The 16826-nt window shown below is 49.9% G+C and overlaps 4 protein-coding genes across 6 annotated transcripts in view; 1 reads left to right on the top strand and 3 right to left on the bottom strand.

Moving 5' to 3' along the window:
- The window catches only part of HOXB3 (homeobox B3), a 73926-nt gene that overhangs the window by 50190 nt on the left and 6910 nt on the right, over nucleotides 1–16826 (bottom strand). The gene's annotated exons all lie outside the window — the stretch shown is intronic.
- LOC134430779 (uncharacterized) overlaps nucleotides 1–16826 on the top strand; it is a 37181-nt gene that overhangs the window by 12343 nt on the left and 8012 nt on the right. The gene's annotated exons all lie outside the window — the stretch shown is intronic.
- HOXB5 (homeobox B5) lies at nucleotides 5518–8676 on the bottom strand. The gene is made up of 2 exons (XM_063178867.1): nucleotides 7849–8676; nucleotides 5518–6921 (listed from the first exon to the last, which is right to left on the bottom strand). Exons 1-2 carry the CDS (start codon nucleotides 8396–8398, stop codon nucleotides 6674–6676), a joined length of 798 nt encoding a protein of 265 aa, XP_063034937.1. The 5' UTR covers nucleotides 8399–8676; the 3' UTR covers nucleotides 5518–6673.
- HOXB6 (homeobox B6) lies at nucleotides 10495–14783 on the bottom strand. Its single transcript, XM_063178643.1, has 2 exons — nucleotides 14311–14783; nucleotides 10495–11899 (listed from the first exon to the last, which is right to left on the bottom strand). Exons 1-2 carry the CDS (start codon nucleotides 14717–14719, stop codon nucleotides 11640–11642), a joined length of 669 nt encoding a protein of 222 aa, XP_063034713.1. The 5' UTR covers nucleotides 14720–14783; the 3' UTR covers nucleotides 10495–11639.

A 16826-nucleotide genomic window follows, 5' to 3' on the forward strand; every position in this document is an offset into this window, starting at 1 on the left:
GTGGAAAATGGGAGACGGTGACACCTCACAGGAAGAGGGAGGTTTGGCAGAGAAAAACACAAAAAAAAAAAAAACAACAACAACAAAAAAAACCAAATAAATACCTAAAAATGCAATTTATTAGGAGGAAAACCTCCATGAACAGCCCCAGAATGGTGCAGGTGGAAATCAGGGTTCTGGGGTGGGGTGGAAATTCCAGCTGGGATGCTCCAGGCAAGGGGACAGCACAGGGTGGGATGTGTGGTCACCCCAGCAAGGAGATCATCCCATGGCTGAAAACCCCACTGGGAAATCCCACTGAAAAAATCCCATCGATAAAAACCCTATTGGGAAAGTCCACTGAAAAATCCCATAGATAAAACTCCACTGAAAAGCTCCACTGAAATATCCCATAGTTAAAAATCCACTTAAAAATCCCATAGCTAAAAACCCCACTGGAAAACTCCACTGAAAAATCCCATGGCTAAAACACCACTGAAAAACGCCATCCCTAAAAATGCCATTGGAAAACCCCATTGGAAAACTCCAATGAAAAATCCTACAGCTGAAAACCCTACTGGGAAACTCCACCGAAAATCCCATAGATAAAAACCCCATTGGAAAACTCCACCGAAAATCCAATAGGTAAAAACTGAATTGGAAAAGTCTATTGAAAAATCCCATAGCCAAAAACTCCACTGAAAAATCCCATAGCTAAAATTCCACTGAAAAATCCCATAGCTAAAATCTCCACTGAAAATCCCATAGATAACAACCCCGTTGGAAAACTCCACTGAAAAATCCCATAGCCAAGAGCCCCATTGAAAAATCTCATGGCTAAAAACCCCATTGGAAAACTCCACTGAAAATCCAATAGGTAAAAACTCAATTGGAAAACTCTATTGAAAAAAATCCCATAGCCAAAAAACCCCACTGGGAAATCCCATTGCTCTAAACCCCATTGAAAAACTCCATGGATAAAAATCCACAGGAAAAATCCCATAGCTAAAAACCCCACTGAAAAAACCCATAGTGAAAAATCCCATAGCTAAAAAATCCCACTGAAAATCCAATAGGTAAAAACCCTATTGGGAAACTCCACTGCAAAATCCCATAGTTAAAAATCCCATTGGAAAATCCCATAGTTTAAAACACCATTGGGAAGCCCCATAGCTAAAAACTCCACTGAAAAACCCCAGAGCTAAAAACCCCACTGAAAAATCCCATGGCTAAAAATCCCACTGAAAATCCAAGAGGTAAAAACCCTATTGGGAAACCCCACTGGAAAATCCCATAGCTAAAAACCCCATAGCTAAAACTCCACTGAAAAACCCCATAACTAAAAACCCCATTGGAAAACTCCACTGAAAAACCCCACAGCCAAAAACTCCACTGAAAAATCCCATAACTAAAAACCCCATTGGAAAACTCCACTGAAAAACCCCACAGCCAAAAACTCCACTGAAAAATCCCATGGCTAAAAAATCCCATTGGAAAATCCCATAGCCAAAAACCCCATTGGGAAACCCCATACCCAAAAATCCCATTGAAATATCCCATAGCTAGAACCCCATTGAAAAATCCCATTGAAAAATCCCATATCTAAAAATCCCATTGAAAAATCCCATATCTAAAAATCCCATTGAAAAACCCCACAGCTAAAAATCCCCTCTGAAAAACCACACAGTTAAAAACCCCATTGGAAAATCCCGTAGCCAAAATCCCCATTGAAAAATCCCTTATCTAAAATTCCCATTGGAAAACCCCATATCTAAAAACCCCATATCTAAAAATCCCACAGAAAACCCCCACAGTTAAAAACCCCACAGAAAAACCCCATAGCCAAAAACCCCACTGGGAAAATCCAAAATTCTGCTTTTTCCCCCTCAAAACCCCAAATTTGCTGCGGCAGCGAGATGGTTCAAGGGCTAAAAACCCCAAATTGTGGCTCCTGTGGGGTGAGTGGGTTTGGGAGGGAAGTTTGTCCAGAAATACCCAGAAAATACAATTTTGGGAGTGGGGATGGACGGATGGATGGACGGATGGATGGATGGATGGATGGATGGATGGATGGATGGATGGATGGCCCATGGAATTTTGGGAACACGAGGATTTTGGGGTCCAGGCACATGCCAAACACCCACGAAAGCCAAGATTTGGGATCAGGATCAGATTTAGGATCAGGAAAATTCAATTTTTAACCCCAGAAGGGACAGGAGGGTGAAGAAGGAGGAGGCCACCACTGATCCCACCCCAACAGCACCAAACCGCCCCAAAATCGGGGATAAATCATCAATTCTGAGGCCAAAATCCCCTTCAAACAGCAGCTCCGCCGAATCCCACAAATATCTTTATTCTCCCTTGGGAAAAACCCCAAATTCCCGAATTTCCAGAGTTGGGGGGGCCCAGCCCCGAGTTCTGCTGTGGGGCCGGAGATTTTGGGAGCCACATGGAGCAGGAGAGGGAAAACAGCCCGAGGGAGGGAAAACGGTCTCCAAAGTGTGCGAAAATGGGGAAAAAACCACAAAAAGTACCAAAAGAGACGGACATGTGTCCACCAAATGTGGCGAGGGTGAGAAAAGGGAGAAAGAAAAGGAAAAACAAAACAAAAAAAGGGGGGGAAAGCAAAGTTTGCTGTGAATCCCAGAAAATCCTCAGCCAACTTCGGCTCCGAGTTCATATTTTAAATTTAATTCGATTTTTACGGAGGGAGGAGCCGCCTCAGGTGTGAGGATGCCACAACTGAACTTCCCCAAAAAAACCCCAAAAAATCCCCACAGCAGCATCTCCAAGCTGGAAATTTTGGGGTTTTTCCCATTTTTTTTTTGCTCTACCTGCCCAAATTCTGCGGGGCCACCTGCCCGGCTCTGCCCCTGACCCAAAATTTTCCCGAATTTTGTGGTTTTTTGGCAGTGAAGGGAGAGGGGAAAGGCGGCTCTGGGGGCTCCAGATGCGGGAGCAGCAGCTCCCGGGATTATTTATTATTTTTCTGTAGCGGTCGGAGCCGCAGACACAAGAGTGGTCATTCAGGGTCTCCAGATGGCAGGGACGGAGCGCGGAAATGCGAGGACACCCGATCCTGGTCAATGTCTGCGCTTGGGCGGGGGGAGGAAACCCGAGAGGGAAAGGAAAAAAGCAAAAAAAAAAAAAGCAAAAAAAAAAAAAAAAAAAAAAAAAAAAAAAAGCAAAAAAAAAAAAATAGGCCTGAGGCAAAAAAAAAAAAAAAAAAAAAAAAAAAAAAAAAGACAAAAAATCAGCAAAGCACAAAAAAGAAACCCCAAATAAATGAAATAAACCCCAAACGGCCCAAGCAGCAGAGGGAAGGTGGGAGGAAGAGGAGGGAAAAGCGGATTTTTCTGGGCGAGCAGGTGAAGAGGGCTGGGAGGGAAGGTGAGAGCTTCATTGAAATGCAAATGTGCCCTCCGAGGGACAGCGCCAGCCCCAAACTTGGCCTCGCGTCCCCGCCAGGGCTTGCAGACAGGATTTTCAGCAATTTTCCACCGATTTTCACCGATTTTTTCTCATTTTTTTCCACCGATTTCCCCCCATTTTCCACCCCGAGTTCCCAGGCCGGCCTGGGAGCTGGGATGCAAACCCCTCCTCAAAAATCAGCATTAAAACTCCCAGAGTCGAACCAACCCCCGCCAACGCTCCAAACCATAACATTTGGGGGGGGTTTTTTGGCGTTTTTTGGGTTTGTTTTCAAAGCAGAGAATATTCGAGGACTTACTCGGAGCGCTGCAGTCCATGGGACCCGCGCAGCAGCGTTTATCTCTCATCTGGAAAAGCGCTCACCCACCGCCGCCCCCGACGAGGCACGGCGAGCAGTTAAAGTGTCACTTAACATTCTGGAGAATGTGAAATATATTGTACATTGTCAACTCCCCAAAACCATAAAACTAACTTTATGGACCTCACGTGACTTTTGAGAGCCAGTGAGGGGTATCTGAGCCGGGCTCCGGGCGATTTTTACGATCTAACTTCGAGATAAAACCCCCCCCGTCCATTTGACATCTAAAATGTCACCGCCACTTTTGGGAGAGTTTGCTATCGGTAAAAAAAAAAAAAAAAAAAGGGGGGGGGGAAAGGAAAAAAAATATTAGGGAAAAAAAAAATAATTACCAAAGGGAAGGCGAGCAAACGGTTTGGGACCTGACAGTCCACTTCACATCCCTCTCAAAATCACTTAAGGAGTCCCCAAACAGTGGCAGAGATTAAGTTTGGTAAGTTCCGAGCTCAACTTTCCGCGGCTGCGGAGGTGCCAGAAGCGTCGCGCCGAGCTCGGCTTTGGTCCGGGCTTTGCTGGGCCGGCCCAGGGTTGGATTTGGGCCGGGCGCGGGGTTTGGCAGCCGCGGGTTCCGTGCTAAACCCGGGACTGAGCGGTAAACCCGGGACTGAGCGGTAAATCCCGGGACTGAGCGGTAAACCCGGGACTGAGCGGTAAATCCCGGGACTGAGCGGTAAACCCGGGACTGAGCGGTAAACCCGGGACTGAGCGATAAACCCGGGACTGAGCGGTAAAACCCGGGACTGAGCGATAAACCCGGGACTGAGCGGTAAAACCCGGGACTGAGCGGTAAAACCCGGGACTGAGCGGTAAACCCGGGACTGAGCGGTAAACCCGGGACTGAGCGGTAAACCCGGGACTGAGCGGTAAAACCCGGGACTGAGCGGTAAAACCGGGACTGAGCGGTAAAACCGGGACTGAGCGGTAAAACCCGGGACTGAGCGGTAAAACCCGGGACTGAGCGGTAAAACCCGGGACTGAGCGGTAAACCCGGGACTGAGCGATAAACCCGGGACTGAGCGGTAAAACCCGGGACTGAGCGGTAAACCCGGGACTGAGCGGTAAAACCCGGGACTGAGCGATAAACCCGGGACTGAGCGGTAAAACCCGGGACTGAGCGGTAAACCCGGGACTGAGCGGTAAAACCGGGACTGAGCGGTAAACCCGGGACTGAGCGGTAAAACCCGGGACTGAGCGGTAAAACCGGGACTGAGCGGTAAAACCCGGGACTGAGCGGTAAAACCCGGGACTGAGCGGTAAACCCGGGACTGAGCGATAAACCCGGGACTGAGCGGTAAACCCGGGACTGAGCGGTAAACCCGGGACTGAGCGGTAAACCCGGCCAGGAGCAGCGGCAGAGCTCGGCTTTGGCCAGGGATAATCTGATTGATAATCCCGGACTAACAAACCCCCGCTCTGCGCTGCTCGGCGCGGCCTTTGGCACCTCTGCGCGTTGAAATTGGAATTTTGGGGGCGATTTTCGCTGGCCGAGCATCCCCGCAAGGCTCGGGAGGGAAAGGATGGTTGGGGGAGCAAAATTCGCTTTGGCAGAGGCGTTTTGGGGGTATTCTGTGCGGTTTTGGGGTGATGCTTGCTTTGGAGCCCCGCGCGGTGCTGGCATTTGGGATTTTGGGCGGATTTTGGGCGGATTTTGGGCGGATTTTGGGGGTTTTGAGGCTGAGGAGCCGCGGGGCACCTGGCGCGTTTGGGTTTCGGAGGGGTCGGAGGGGGTAAAGACGCGACTGGGAGCCTTTGTGAGTCGGGGAAAACGTTTATTTGAGTTCGAGTAAAGCTACAAACAAATACAAAAAGCTGCTTGGCCAAGAACTACCCGGCTGCGAGACATGACAGATGCCATTTTTACACAGAACACCGCATTCACTCTGCCCACTACGACCCGGCTATTACTCACGGCAGAAATATTTCTAATATTTACAAACACCAGAGCACTCCAGCGTCGCTCTCTCCGCTTTTGTACATTTTTTCTTTTTTTTTTTTTAATATTTTTTCTCTTTTTTCCCTTTTTTTTTTAATTTTTTGAGTTATTAATTATAGACATTATTATCAATTTTTAATAGTGAAGTTCACCCACGTCTAAAGAGTACGCCTTGGAATGAGGCTGGGATTAGAAATCCTGGCCTGGAGTTTGGACTAAAACACAGACTGGACAATTTTAAGACAGAAAGATACAAGAGCTGCTTCTTTTTTTTTTTTTTTTTTTTTTTTTTCCAATTTTTTTTTCCATTTTTGTTGGGTTTTTTAAAGACTTTTTTTTTTCTGCGACTGTAGTGCAGGAACCCCCGATTTTCGCTTAGGCAGAGAAAAACTCACCCAAGAGCAGGAAACTCGGATAAAAAGGGGAAGGAGGGGGGGGGGGAATTAAAATAAAATTTAAAAAAAGAAGAAAATCCCAACAAATAAAGCAAGAACCGTATCTGTTCTGGATTCATAAATAAGTTATCACATTCAAGGGCTCACAGAACACATGCCAGCTTTCCAGAAAGCACCAAGAGAGCACGGACACACACATTTAGAAGAACAACGAGAGCAGGAGGAGCATCTGGAAATAAAATTTAATCTTTTTTTTCCTCGTTTTTAGACAAACAAACAACCAAAAAAAAAAAAAAAGAACTTCCAGCAGGGAGCTCAGTCCCGGGCTGAGGGCACCGCCAGGAGCTGCTTTGGGCAGGAACCAGCCCCGAAGGTGCCTCGCTGCTCCGTGCCCCCGAACTGCGACCTGCCCATCCTTCCTTTATTTCATTACTCGCTCGGGGGTTTCGCTGTGGTTTTGGGGTTGTTTTGTTTTTTGGTTTTTTTTGGTTTTTTTTTTTTTAATTAATATATTTTTTTTCCTCCTTCCTCTTCGCCTCCCGCTCGTTTCGCCCCCGGATTTTTTGGCCGGCGAGCTCAGGGCTGGAAGGCGCTGCCGGCCGAGGCCAGGCTCATGCTTTTCAGTTTGTTGTCCTTCTTCCACTTCATGCGGCGGTTCTGGAACCAGATTTTGATCTGGCGCTCGGAGAGGCAGAGCGCGTGAGCGATCTCTATCCTCCTCCTGCGGGTGAGATATCTATTGAAGTGGAATTCCTTCTCCAACTCCAGCGTCTGGTAGCGAGTGTACGCTGTCCTCGCCCTCTTCCCGTCTGGTCCGGTCATGTCTGGGTAACACGGACAACAGCGGGGTTGGGGTTTGCTCTTTCTGCTCGCATTCCACCTATTTTCCATCTATTTTCCACCTATTTTTAAATTCCAAGCCTATTTTTCGCTCTTTTTTTAGATTTTTTTTTTTTTTAACAGTGGAAAGCTGCGAATTGCCCCCAAATACCAGCACCCCCCCCACACACTCCTCTGTCTCGTTTTTCTCCCAGCCCCCCTCGCACACGTGTGGAACCCCCCACCCTCGGCCCCTGCAGACCCCAATTCCCCGCTCGGGGTCCGTCATTTACAGCTCTGGGCATCGCTGCCCTTCCCGTGCTGTTCCCTGGCAGATTTGGGGCACAAAACGGGGAATTGCGCTCGGAGCGGGGCTGGGGGGCGGCTCTGCCCCTCCCGGGGGTCTCCCGGTGCCTTTGGGGGTCTGGCAAGGGCAGCTCGGCGGAGACGAGCCCAGAAGAGCGGGGCAGGACGAACTGCGAGCCCCATCCGCGCCTCCAGCTCCGTTTTAACGCTCAATTCTCCCCTTTTCACCCCAAACAACACCCCCCGGCCTCGGATTTTAAATTACCTTTCTCCCACCACCCGCACGGTGCCGAGAGCCTGGGGAAAAGCGCAGGGAGGGCGAAAGGAAAATAAAATCGCCCCCCAGAAAGGCAGAGAGACACAGGCAGAGCCCCCCTCGGCAGGCGCCAGAGGCAGCTCCGGAGCGACAAATACAAAAGCAATAAATAGCTGCGATTCTGATCAAAGCGCCTCCGCGGAATAAAGGGAAGGAGAGAGCGGAAAATAAAGCGAGCGGGGCTGGGGGGGGAGGGAGAAAAAGGGGGGAAAAAAGAGAAAGGAACAGCGAGGTGGGGTCGGGTTGGGGGGGGGATTGTGCGGCAAAAAAAAATAAACAAGCACAAGGAGGGAAAAAGAAGGAGCTGTACCATGGCTAATGTGAAGTTTCCTCATCCAAGGGAATATCTGAGGTGCCTGCCCTTCTGTCGCTGCCGTGGAGGTCGCGATGGGCTCTGCCTGCGCTCGGGGGATGCTGCTGCTTATTGGAGTGCCCTCGTCGGCTCCCGAGGACGCGCTGGTCTCGTCTAGTTCTGTGAAATTTGTGTTGGTGCTGCTGGCAGCAGGAGCCGGCTCGGAGGGGGACGGGGCGGGTTTGCCTCCGTGGCTCTCGCTGTTGGAGCAGGGCAGGGAGTCGGGAGAAGATAAGGAGCAGCTGGACGCCTGTCTAAACCTGCTCTCCTGAGCTGGAGAAGGGAAACCGCGGGAGCTCTCGCCCACAGCACCAAAGTGACTGGAGGAGGCTGAGCGGTTGATGCTAAGGTCCATCCCATTGTAGTTGTAGCCATAAGAGCTGGAATGCATGGTGCTTGAATCTCTGTAAGAACCGTTCATGGAACTGCCGGTCCCATAATTTAGTAACTGATAGTCGGGGCCATTTGGGTAGCGCCCTGAGAACGAGTTTACAAAGTAAGAGCTCATTTGGGTTATTTTGGAGGGCTTGATTTGTGGCTCGTGGTCGTTATAACCCCGTGCTTGACGATTTATGATGTATTAATGAATTATAGCAATGCACTGTACTTCGTTTTTGCTATGTATGCGGCCAAATATGGGGGGAGGGTGGGGGGTGCGTTTGGGCGTCACGTGCTTTTGTTGACCAGTCGTAAATTCTCGCTGATGACCTCAAGAGGTAATTCATGCTCTATGGTTACAAATAATGACGAGCGCGGAGCCGCTTTAGGCCCAAAGTCGCCCCAAATCCGCCGCCGCCATCGCCCCCCGCCTGGGCGGAGCGCGCCACCTGCCGGCCGCGCCGCGCCGCTGCGCCTCGGGGACCCCCCTTCCTCCTGCTGCTCTCCCAAAAAAAGGGAAAAAAAATTAAAAATCCCCGTCACCCCCACTGCGGTTCTGTGATTCCCCTCCGTTTTGTTTTTTTGAAAATAGAAAAATATGTTTTAAAGAAGTGAGGAGCGAGGAGAGGGCGCGGCGCGTCCTGCGGGGCCGGGCGCCCCCGGGCTCGGGTTGTTCTGGAGGAGTCTCGGTGCTGGGAAAGCGCTGGAGAACTTTGGGATGAGGTTTTGGGTGGCTCGGAGGCCTCTGGGGGGTCCGCAGTTGGAAGGGGTGGCCGGGAGGAGCTGCGGGTGGTTTTGGGGCGGTTTCTCCGTGCGAAAGTCGAGGTTCCTTCAGGCAGGAGCTCCCACCTCAGCTCTGAAGGGGAGAAAAGAAACTCGGGGGGAAAATCGGGTGGGAGAAAGGAAAAAGAGGCGAAATCCGGCCGGTGGAACGGTTGGCAGCGTTGGTTTTTGGGATGTTCCTGCTCCTGAGCATTTCCACGTCCTCTCTGAGCCTTGGGCTCCGCGGGTTTTCCTTCCCGTTTGTTGACCTGCAAGAACATCGGGGAGCAAAAGCGCTCGGAAACTGGGGAGAACGCTGGGAAAGAGCTGGAATTTTTTAGCCATCACTTTCCTCTTTTTCCTCTCCTTCTTCTCTTTCCTCTGTCTCTCTCCTTTTCTCTGTCTCTGTCCTTTTTTCAAATTTTATTTTCCTTTTTTTGTGTTTTTTTTTTCTTTCCCTCCTTCCGAGGCACTTGAGGAATTTCGCGTGCTCGCCTGCAACTCATTGGGAATTATGCGCCATATTGAAAGTGACATATAATTATAATAATTACGGGCAATGAAAAGCGTGGCAATAATAGTAAATGTCCTACAGCTGTGAAGCTTCTGCGTGAATTGATTTGGAGAGGGGCTGGCACTCACAGCGGCCCGTGGCGCGGGGGGGACGCGCTCCGCTCCCACCCGGCGCTTTCTGGTGGCCACGGGCCGCTCCCCGCTCGCCTTTTCCAGCCCCGAATCCCCCAGCAGACAACAACAAAAAAAATGATCCTCCGCTCTCATTACGTTCCTCCCCGCGAAGCCGGGGAAAAGTTGGAGATTTCGCGAGAAAATTCCTCAAAACCTTCCCCGTCCCGTCCCCGGGCAAGGCAAGGAGCCGCTGGCCAGAGAAAATAAAAACCTGCCCTTTCCAAGCAGCTCCATTCACGGTTTTCCCACTTTTTTCCTCCCCGGTTTAAACGGGCGCTCATTCCCGGCAATGAGAATTTTTCCCGGGGTGAAATCCTTGGAAACCTGGAATTTTTTTTTTTTTTTTTTTTTTTTTTTTTTGCCACATTTCTCTTTGATTTGGGGGCGCGGAGCGGGGGAGCAGATGTTTGAAAGATGCTGGGCAAATGTTAGGTGGCTTTGGCGGATAAATGAGCGCGTATTTTTGCCCGTTTCCTTGATTTATTGTGGAGATGGGAACGGCGTTTCGTCATAACTCTTTGTACTGTAACAATAAAAAAAAACACAGAGAGAAAGAGAGGGAGAGCAGTGCTGAGAGGGAAATGTCAGCCAGGAAATGCTCCTGGAGAAAGGGCTCCCTTCGCAGGTTAGAGCCCAAAAATGGGGGAAAATCAGATTTTTCTGTAATCCCGAGCGCTCCGAGCTGCGCGTCCGAGGACATCGCGGGGGGCGAAAATCTCCTTTTCACCCCCCTGGAAAATTCCCTCAAAACACGCTAATAACCACAGGGGAGGGCTGTGCGGTGAGATCGAGGACTTGGCTTTTATTAGAGAATTCCATGTTCATACCTAAGACAAACTCCAAACACAACACGTACAAAAATTAATAAAATAGAACTTTCTGTCGTTGTTCTTCTTTTTTTTTTTCCTTTTTTTGCTTTTTTTTTTTTTTCTTTTTTTGCAGCCTTGTAGGTAGTACTCGTTCTTTCAGTAGATTTTTTTTACTTTTGAAAATAAAAAATTAAAAAAGGCAAAAAAAAAGAAAAAAAAACAAAAAACCCCACCCAAACAAAAAAACAAACACTCCCCAAACTAATTACAAAGAACCTCAGGGTTTGATTAATTTACCAAAGGAGTAAAAAAAAAAAAAATTAAAAAACAAAAAAAGAAAAGAAAAAACCCAACCTATATCAACCGTGCATGGAACATTTGTACAAAATTAGGACAATAAACACCCCAAATGACATATATTGCAGCACTTCCATTAAATACAAGAGTTAGCAGGTTACTAACAGTGACACCAAGGGTAGAAACACGGCTAGGAGTCCTTTTTTTTAAAATTTTTTTTCTTTTTTTCCCCCTATTTTCTCTTCCCGTTTCTTTCCCTCCTTCTCTCTCTCCATCTCCTCACTTTTTAATTATTATTATTATTATTATTCCATTTCCATGAGGGGGGGGGGGGCGGAGCAGGAGGGAAAGGGTGAAAAAAAACCTCAAAACGCCGCTAGAAGCCGGGTTAATTTTTGCGTTTTTTGGGCAAAATCAGTGGGAATTGGAGTCCAAGGTGTTGGTGGCCCAAACCTTGTGGGCCACTAGAAGCCGGGTTAATTTTTGCGTTTTTTGGGCAAAATCAGTGGGAATTGGAGTCCAAGGTGCTGGTGGCCCAAACTTTGTGGGCCACTAGAAGCCGGGTTAATTTTTGCGTTTTTGGGGGCAAAATCAGTGGGAATTGGAGTGCAGGGCGTTGGTGGCCCAAAGTTTGCGGCTGCTGCGGGGATTTGTCCAAGCCAGCCCTCACCTCTCAACCCCGTCCCTCCCTCAATTCCAATATTTAGCGTTTTCTCCTCGCGTTTTAAATAACTTTTGAGTTGTTGTTGCTTTTTTTTTTCTTTCTCTCTCTTTTTTTTTTTTTAATTTTTTTTTGTACGTTTAATTTCTCTCGAATCACTCCGCCGCCTTCTCCTCCTCCTCCTCGGCGCTGAGCTGCGAGGAGCTGAGCAGTTTGTTCTCCTTTTTCCACTTCATCCTGCGGTTCTGGAACCAGATTTTGATCTGGCGCTCGGTCAGGCACAGCGAGTGCGCGATCTCGATGCGGCGCCGCCGGGTCAGGTAGCGGTTGAAGTGGAATTCCTTCTCCAGCTCCAGCGTCTGGTACCGCGTGTACGTCTGGCGGCCCCGGCGGCCGCTCGGCCCGAACGACGAACCTGGGGCGGGAGGAGACGCGCAGGAAAAAAAAGGGGGAAAATCAGCGAAAAAACCCCCAAAAAAACAACAACAACAAAAAAAAAATCCGGAATTTCAACGGGAAACGTTTAAAAAATATAGAAGGAAATAAGGGGGAAATACAAAAAAACAGGGGGGGGAATAGGAGGGAAATAGGGGGAAATTTAAAAATATAAGAAAATAGGGGGAAATACAAGAAAACAGGGAAAAATAAGGGGGAAATAGGGGGGAAATTTAAAAATATAAGAAAATAGGGGGAAATACAATAAAATAGGAAAAATAAGGGGGAAATAGGGGGGAAATTTTAAAATATAAGAAAATAGGGGGAAATACTAGAGAACAAGGGGGAAAATAGGGGGAAATGTTTTAAAATAGAAGAAAATAGAGGGGAAAGGGGGATTAAGGGCAGAAGTAGGGGGGATGGAAGGAAATGGGGGGAAGTAAGGGGAGATGGAAGAAAAGGTAAGAAAAGAGAGGGAAATAGGGGGAAATATGGAAATTAAGGGGAAATAAGGGGATATAAGGGGAAATGGAAGAAAAGAGGGGGAAATGGAAGAAAAGAGGGGGAAATAAGGGAAATGGGGGGAAATAGAGGGAAATAGAAGAAAGTAAGGGGGAAAGAGGGGAAATGGGGGGAGTTAGGGGGAAATAGAGGAAATGGGGGGAAATAAGGGGAAGGGGGGAATTAGGGGGAAATAAGAGGAAGTAAGGGGAAACAGCGGAAATAAGGGGGCATAGAAGGAAATAGGTGGAAATGAGTGGAAACAGGGGCAAATAAGTGGGAAACAGGGGGAAATGAGTGGGAAACAGGGGGAAATAAGTGGGAAATAGGGAGAAATAAGGGGGAAATAGACAAAAACGGAGGGAAATAGAGGAGGGGGGAAGGGGGAACACCGAGTTTGATTTTCGGGACGCTGCGGAGGGGGCCGCGCCTTCCCAGAGCTCTGCGCAGCTCCAGGAGGAGCGCTCGGAGCGGCCCGGCCGGGCAGGGGGGGTTAAAGCCGGGCTTTGGGCAGGGGGGGTTCGAGCAGGGATTTGGGCATGGGGGGGTTAAACCGGGATTTGGGCACGGGGGGGTTAAACCGGGATTTGGGCACGGGGGGGTTAAACAGGGCTTTGGACAGGGGGGGTTAAAGCCAAGATTTGGGCAGGGGGAGTTTGAGCAGGGATTTGGCGCAGGGAGTGTTAAACAGGGATTTGGGTGGGGGGGATTGAACCGGGATTTGGGCTGGGGGGGTTGAGCAGGGATTTGGGTAGGGGGTTTACAGCCAGGATTTGGGTAGAGAAGGTTTAAGCCGGGCTTTGGGCGGGGGGGTTTGAGCCAGGATTTGGGCAGGGGGGGGTTAAACGGGGCTTTGGGCAGGGGGTTTGAGCCAGGATTTGGGCAGGGGGAGTTTGAGCAGGGATTTGGGCAGGGGGTTTAAAGGCAGGATTTGGGTAGAGGAGGTTAAAGCCGGGCTTTGGGCGGGCAGAGCAGGCCAGATCCATCTCATCCCGGGCTCGGGGACCGCAAGGTGTTCCCGGCCCCCCCGCGCCGTAATAGATCGCGGCATTTAAGCAATAATGAAGTGAATCGATCTGCCCGAAGCCCGCATTAAACAGGACACAACGCTTGATGTCCCCGCGCTAATGGACATCAATTTGGAACTTAAAAGGCAACAAATGCATCTAAACACGGGCGAGGAGAGCAGTGAGGCTTCTGATATTTTTCTTTTCCCCCTCCCCACCCTCCACTTATCTGAGTTTTAAAAATTATGATTGGAGTTCTGATTGAGGAAACAGCACTTAAAGAAGTCATATATCACCGGGGAGGGGGAGAAAACCAGGAAAATCCTCCGCAGGCAGACTTTTCATTAGGTGAGAGTCGCATTAAAAATGCAACCGTCCGCCTTCAAATATTTAAACACTTTTTCTATCGTTTAATGAGAGAGAGAGGGAGAGGGAGAGATGGAGTGAAGGGAGAGGAGCTGTGTGTGTAAAGTCATCCAGATCTGATTTAGAAAAGATATCTCCCCGTGCGTGTGGGGCACGGACAGAGACAAATCGCTGTAGCTGAGTGACACGCCAACAGGAATGTGGCAAAAAAAAAAAAAAAAAAAAAAAAAAAAAAGAGGGAAAAACAAGAAAAAAAAAACCAAGGGAGGGAGCGGGACAGAAACTCAGAAATTCAGTTTTGGGGTTGAAGCGTTTCTAGCTAGGGGAATCTCGGAGCGCTGGGAAGTTTTGGTGCGTTTGGAGCCCGAGTTCCCCCCGCTGGAAGTTTGGGCTCTAAAACCGAACCTTCCTCCTGCTCCCCTCGCTCGCTCTCTCTCCCTCCCTGGCGGTAACAAATAAGAAAAAGGGGAGGGAGAAGGAGACGGGCGCATTTATTTCTGTAAAAGAGCAAACTCACTATTGCAAGAGTTCATCCGCTGCATCCAGGGGTACACGGGCGCGGAGCACTTCTGCTCCTCGCTCTCTCCGAAGGCGCTCTTGCCGTGCGCGCAGTCCTTGAAGGAGGGCGCCTCGTCCAGGCTGGGAGGGGCGCACGCCGGCTCCTTGTCCCTGAAGAAGCCGCCGGGCCCGAAGTCGCAGGCGGCGGCGCGGCCGCCGAACGCCGCCGAGCTCTGCTGGTAGTAGGGAGAGGAGGAGGAGGAGGAGGAGGAGTAGCAGCCCTTGTCCTGCGCCGCTCCGTAGGTGCCCGGGTAGTGCCGCAGAGGGTCCGCGTAGCCCGAGGGGTACAGCGGGAGCTGTCCCAGGAAGGGCTCCTGCCCCGCCGCCAGGCTCACCGGGAAGGTCGAGTTGACAAAATAAGAACTCATCGGGAAGGAGAGAGAGGAGAGGAGAGAGATTCCCCCCTCTTGTTTTTTTTTTTTTTTTTCTTTTCCTTTTTCCTTTTTTTTTTTTTTTTTTTTTTTTTTTTTCCGCGTGTGTGTGTGTGCGTGTGCGTGCCGTCCCCTTTTTGCCCGGGCTTTATGATTTGTTGTGTTTTATAGTCCAAGTGGTTTAGCTATTAGTGGTATATCGGAGATTGGGTTTTAGCTGAAGGGAGATGGCGCGGTGCCAGCGAGGGACACAAGGAAATACAACCATCTGATCACGGGCTGACCAATAGCAGGCGCCTGAGGTTGCAAAATAGCACCCATGAGGAGCGGAGATTGCACCAGGGACCCCCAAGAACAAACCGTCCACCCCCTTTTCCCTCCCTTTTAAACAACAGAAAGGCACCCCCTTAACCAAATATATAATATCTGCCGAAAGGAGCCTTCTCCCGGCGCGCTGCGAGTTCATAAATAAATAAACGCGCGGTCCCCCCCTTCCTCCTCCTCCTCCTCCTCCTCCTCCTCCTCCTCCTCCTCCTCCTCCTCCTCGTCGCCCTCCCCTCTTCCTCTCCCTCCCCCGGAGCGCCGATGGCGGTGCGAGGGCCGAAATTTCGATTTTTGCACCCAAAACCCGCGCGCGGAACCGCGGGGAGAGGGGGGGAAAGAGAGAAAGAACAACAACAAAAAGTTCGTGGCTGGCGGCGGCCAAAGTTTCACCCCCGGTCCCGGAACGTGCGGGGGCTCGGGGCGGCGGGGCGGGGAAAGGCGGCGCGGAAATGAAATCAAAAGTTGTTTTAAAATGGAATTAAAAGTTGTTTTAAAATGGAATTAAAAGTTGTTTCGAGCCAAGTTGGCACGGCGGGGGTCGAGCCGGGCTCGCTCCGCGAGGAGAAATCGCTTCGGGAACCTGAGCGGCTCCGCGCCGCGCTAATTAGCGCTAATTAACGCTGCCCCAGCTCTGCCTCCGCCGCTTCTCCGCACTTTTGTGGGCACGGCTCCGCGATTCGGAAATGGAAGATAATGGGAAATAATGGGAAATGGCGGAAATAATGGAAATATTTCCTCGGCGCTCCGGCCGGAGCCGCGCTCCTCCCGCATTGTGCCCTCTTGCGTTTTTTGTTAATGCCGGACCCGCGCCCGACCTTTTATGGCCAAAGCCGAGCTCGGGGTGCGGGGAAAAGCGGAATTTATCGATCGGGCCCTCACGGGGGGGTCCATGGCGGCGGAGCCCCCCTTCGAGCCCGTCCGCACCAGCAAACACCGAATTTTGCCCATTTAAACCCCGCGAAAGGGGACGCGGAAAGTCTCCGTGCCCCTGAAAGCTCCACTTCGCGCTGCGTTTCAAATTATTTTTTGGTTTTTATTTTTGTTTCGCCCAGATTTCCTCGCTTGGCTCTACCTGAGTATCCCCCCCGAGCCCCTCGCTGGCTCAAGGTGGGGTTCAGGCTCCTCTCGTCCCTTTTCTTCCTGGTTTTTATTTGGCTTTTTAAGGGGGAAAATCAGTCGTGGCAGCAGAGAGGCAACGTCAAAAAATAAAGCAAAAATTAAAAAAAAAAAAAGAAAAAGAAAAAAAGGAAAAGAAAAAGGGGAAAGAAAAAAGGAAAAGAAAAATGGAAAAGAAAAAAAGGAAGAGAAAAAAAGAAAAGAAAGAAAATTAAAAACAAAAAAATGAAAAGAAAAGGGAAAAAAGGGAAAGAAAAAGGGAAAAAAAGGAAAGAAAAGGGGAAAAAGGGAAAGAAAAATTTAAAAAAAGGAAAAGAAATGCAGGCAAATGACGGCCAGCACCATCCCCCCGATCAGCAGCGTTTATCAAGGGCTCGTTTCCTGTCCGAATTTGTAACCATCTGTCTGTCGGGGCTGGAAATCCCTCGAAATCTGCCACTTGCGAGCGCCAGCAAATCTACAATTGCACATCCTGGGCCGGGCTGCCAGCGCCCCGAGAGGCTCCGGGCTCGGGCTCGGCTTGCGGGAATGGATTCGGTGCTCGCAGCCCGGGCCGGGCGCGCCCCGAGCCGCGGGAACGTCCCGGGCACGGCTCAGAATTCACGGAAACAACGGGCGGAGGAAGCGGCTCCCCCTCCCGCGATATCGCTGATTTTCCTCCTCG

This window comes from Melospiza melodia, chromosome 30 (genome assembly GCF_035770615.1).
Source record: "Melospiza melodia melodia isolate bMelMel2 chromosome 30, bMelMel2.pri, whole genome shotgun sequence".
Taxonomy (NCBI): Eukaryota; Metazoa; Chordata; class Aves; order Passeriformes; family Passerellidae; genus Melospiza; species Melospiza melodia.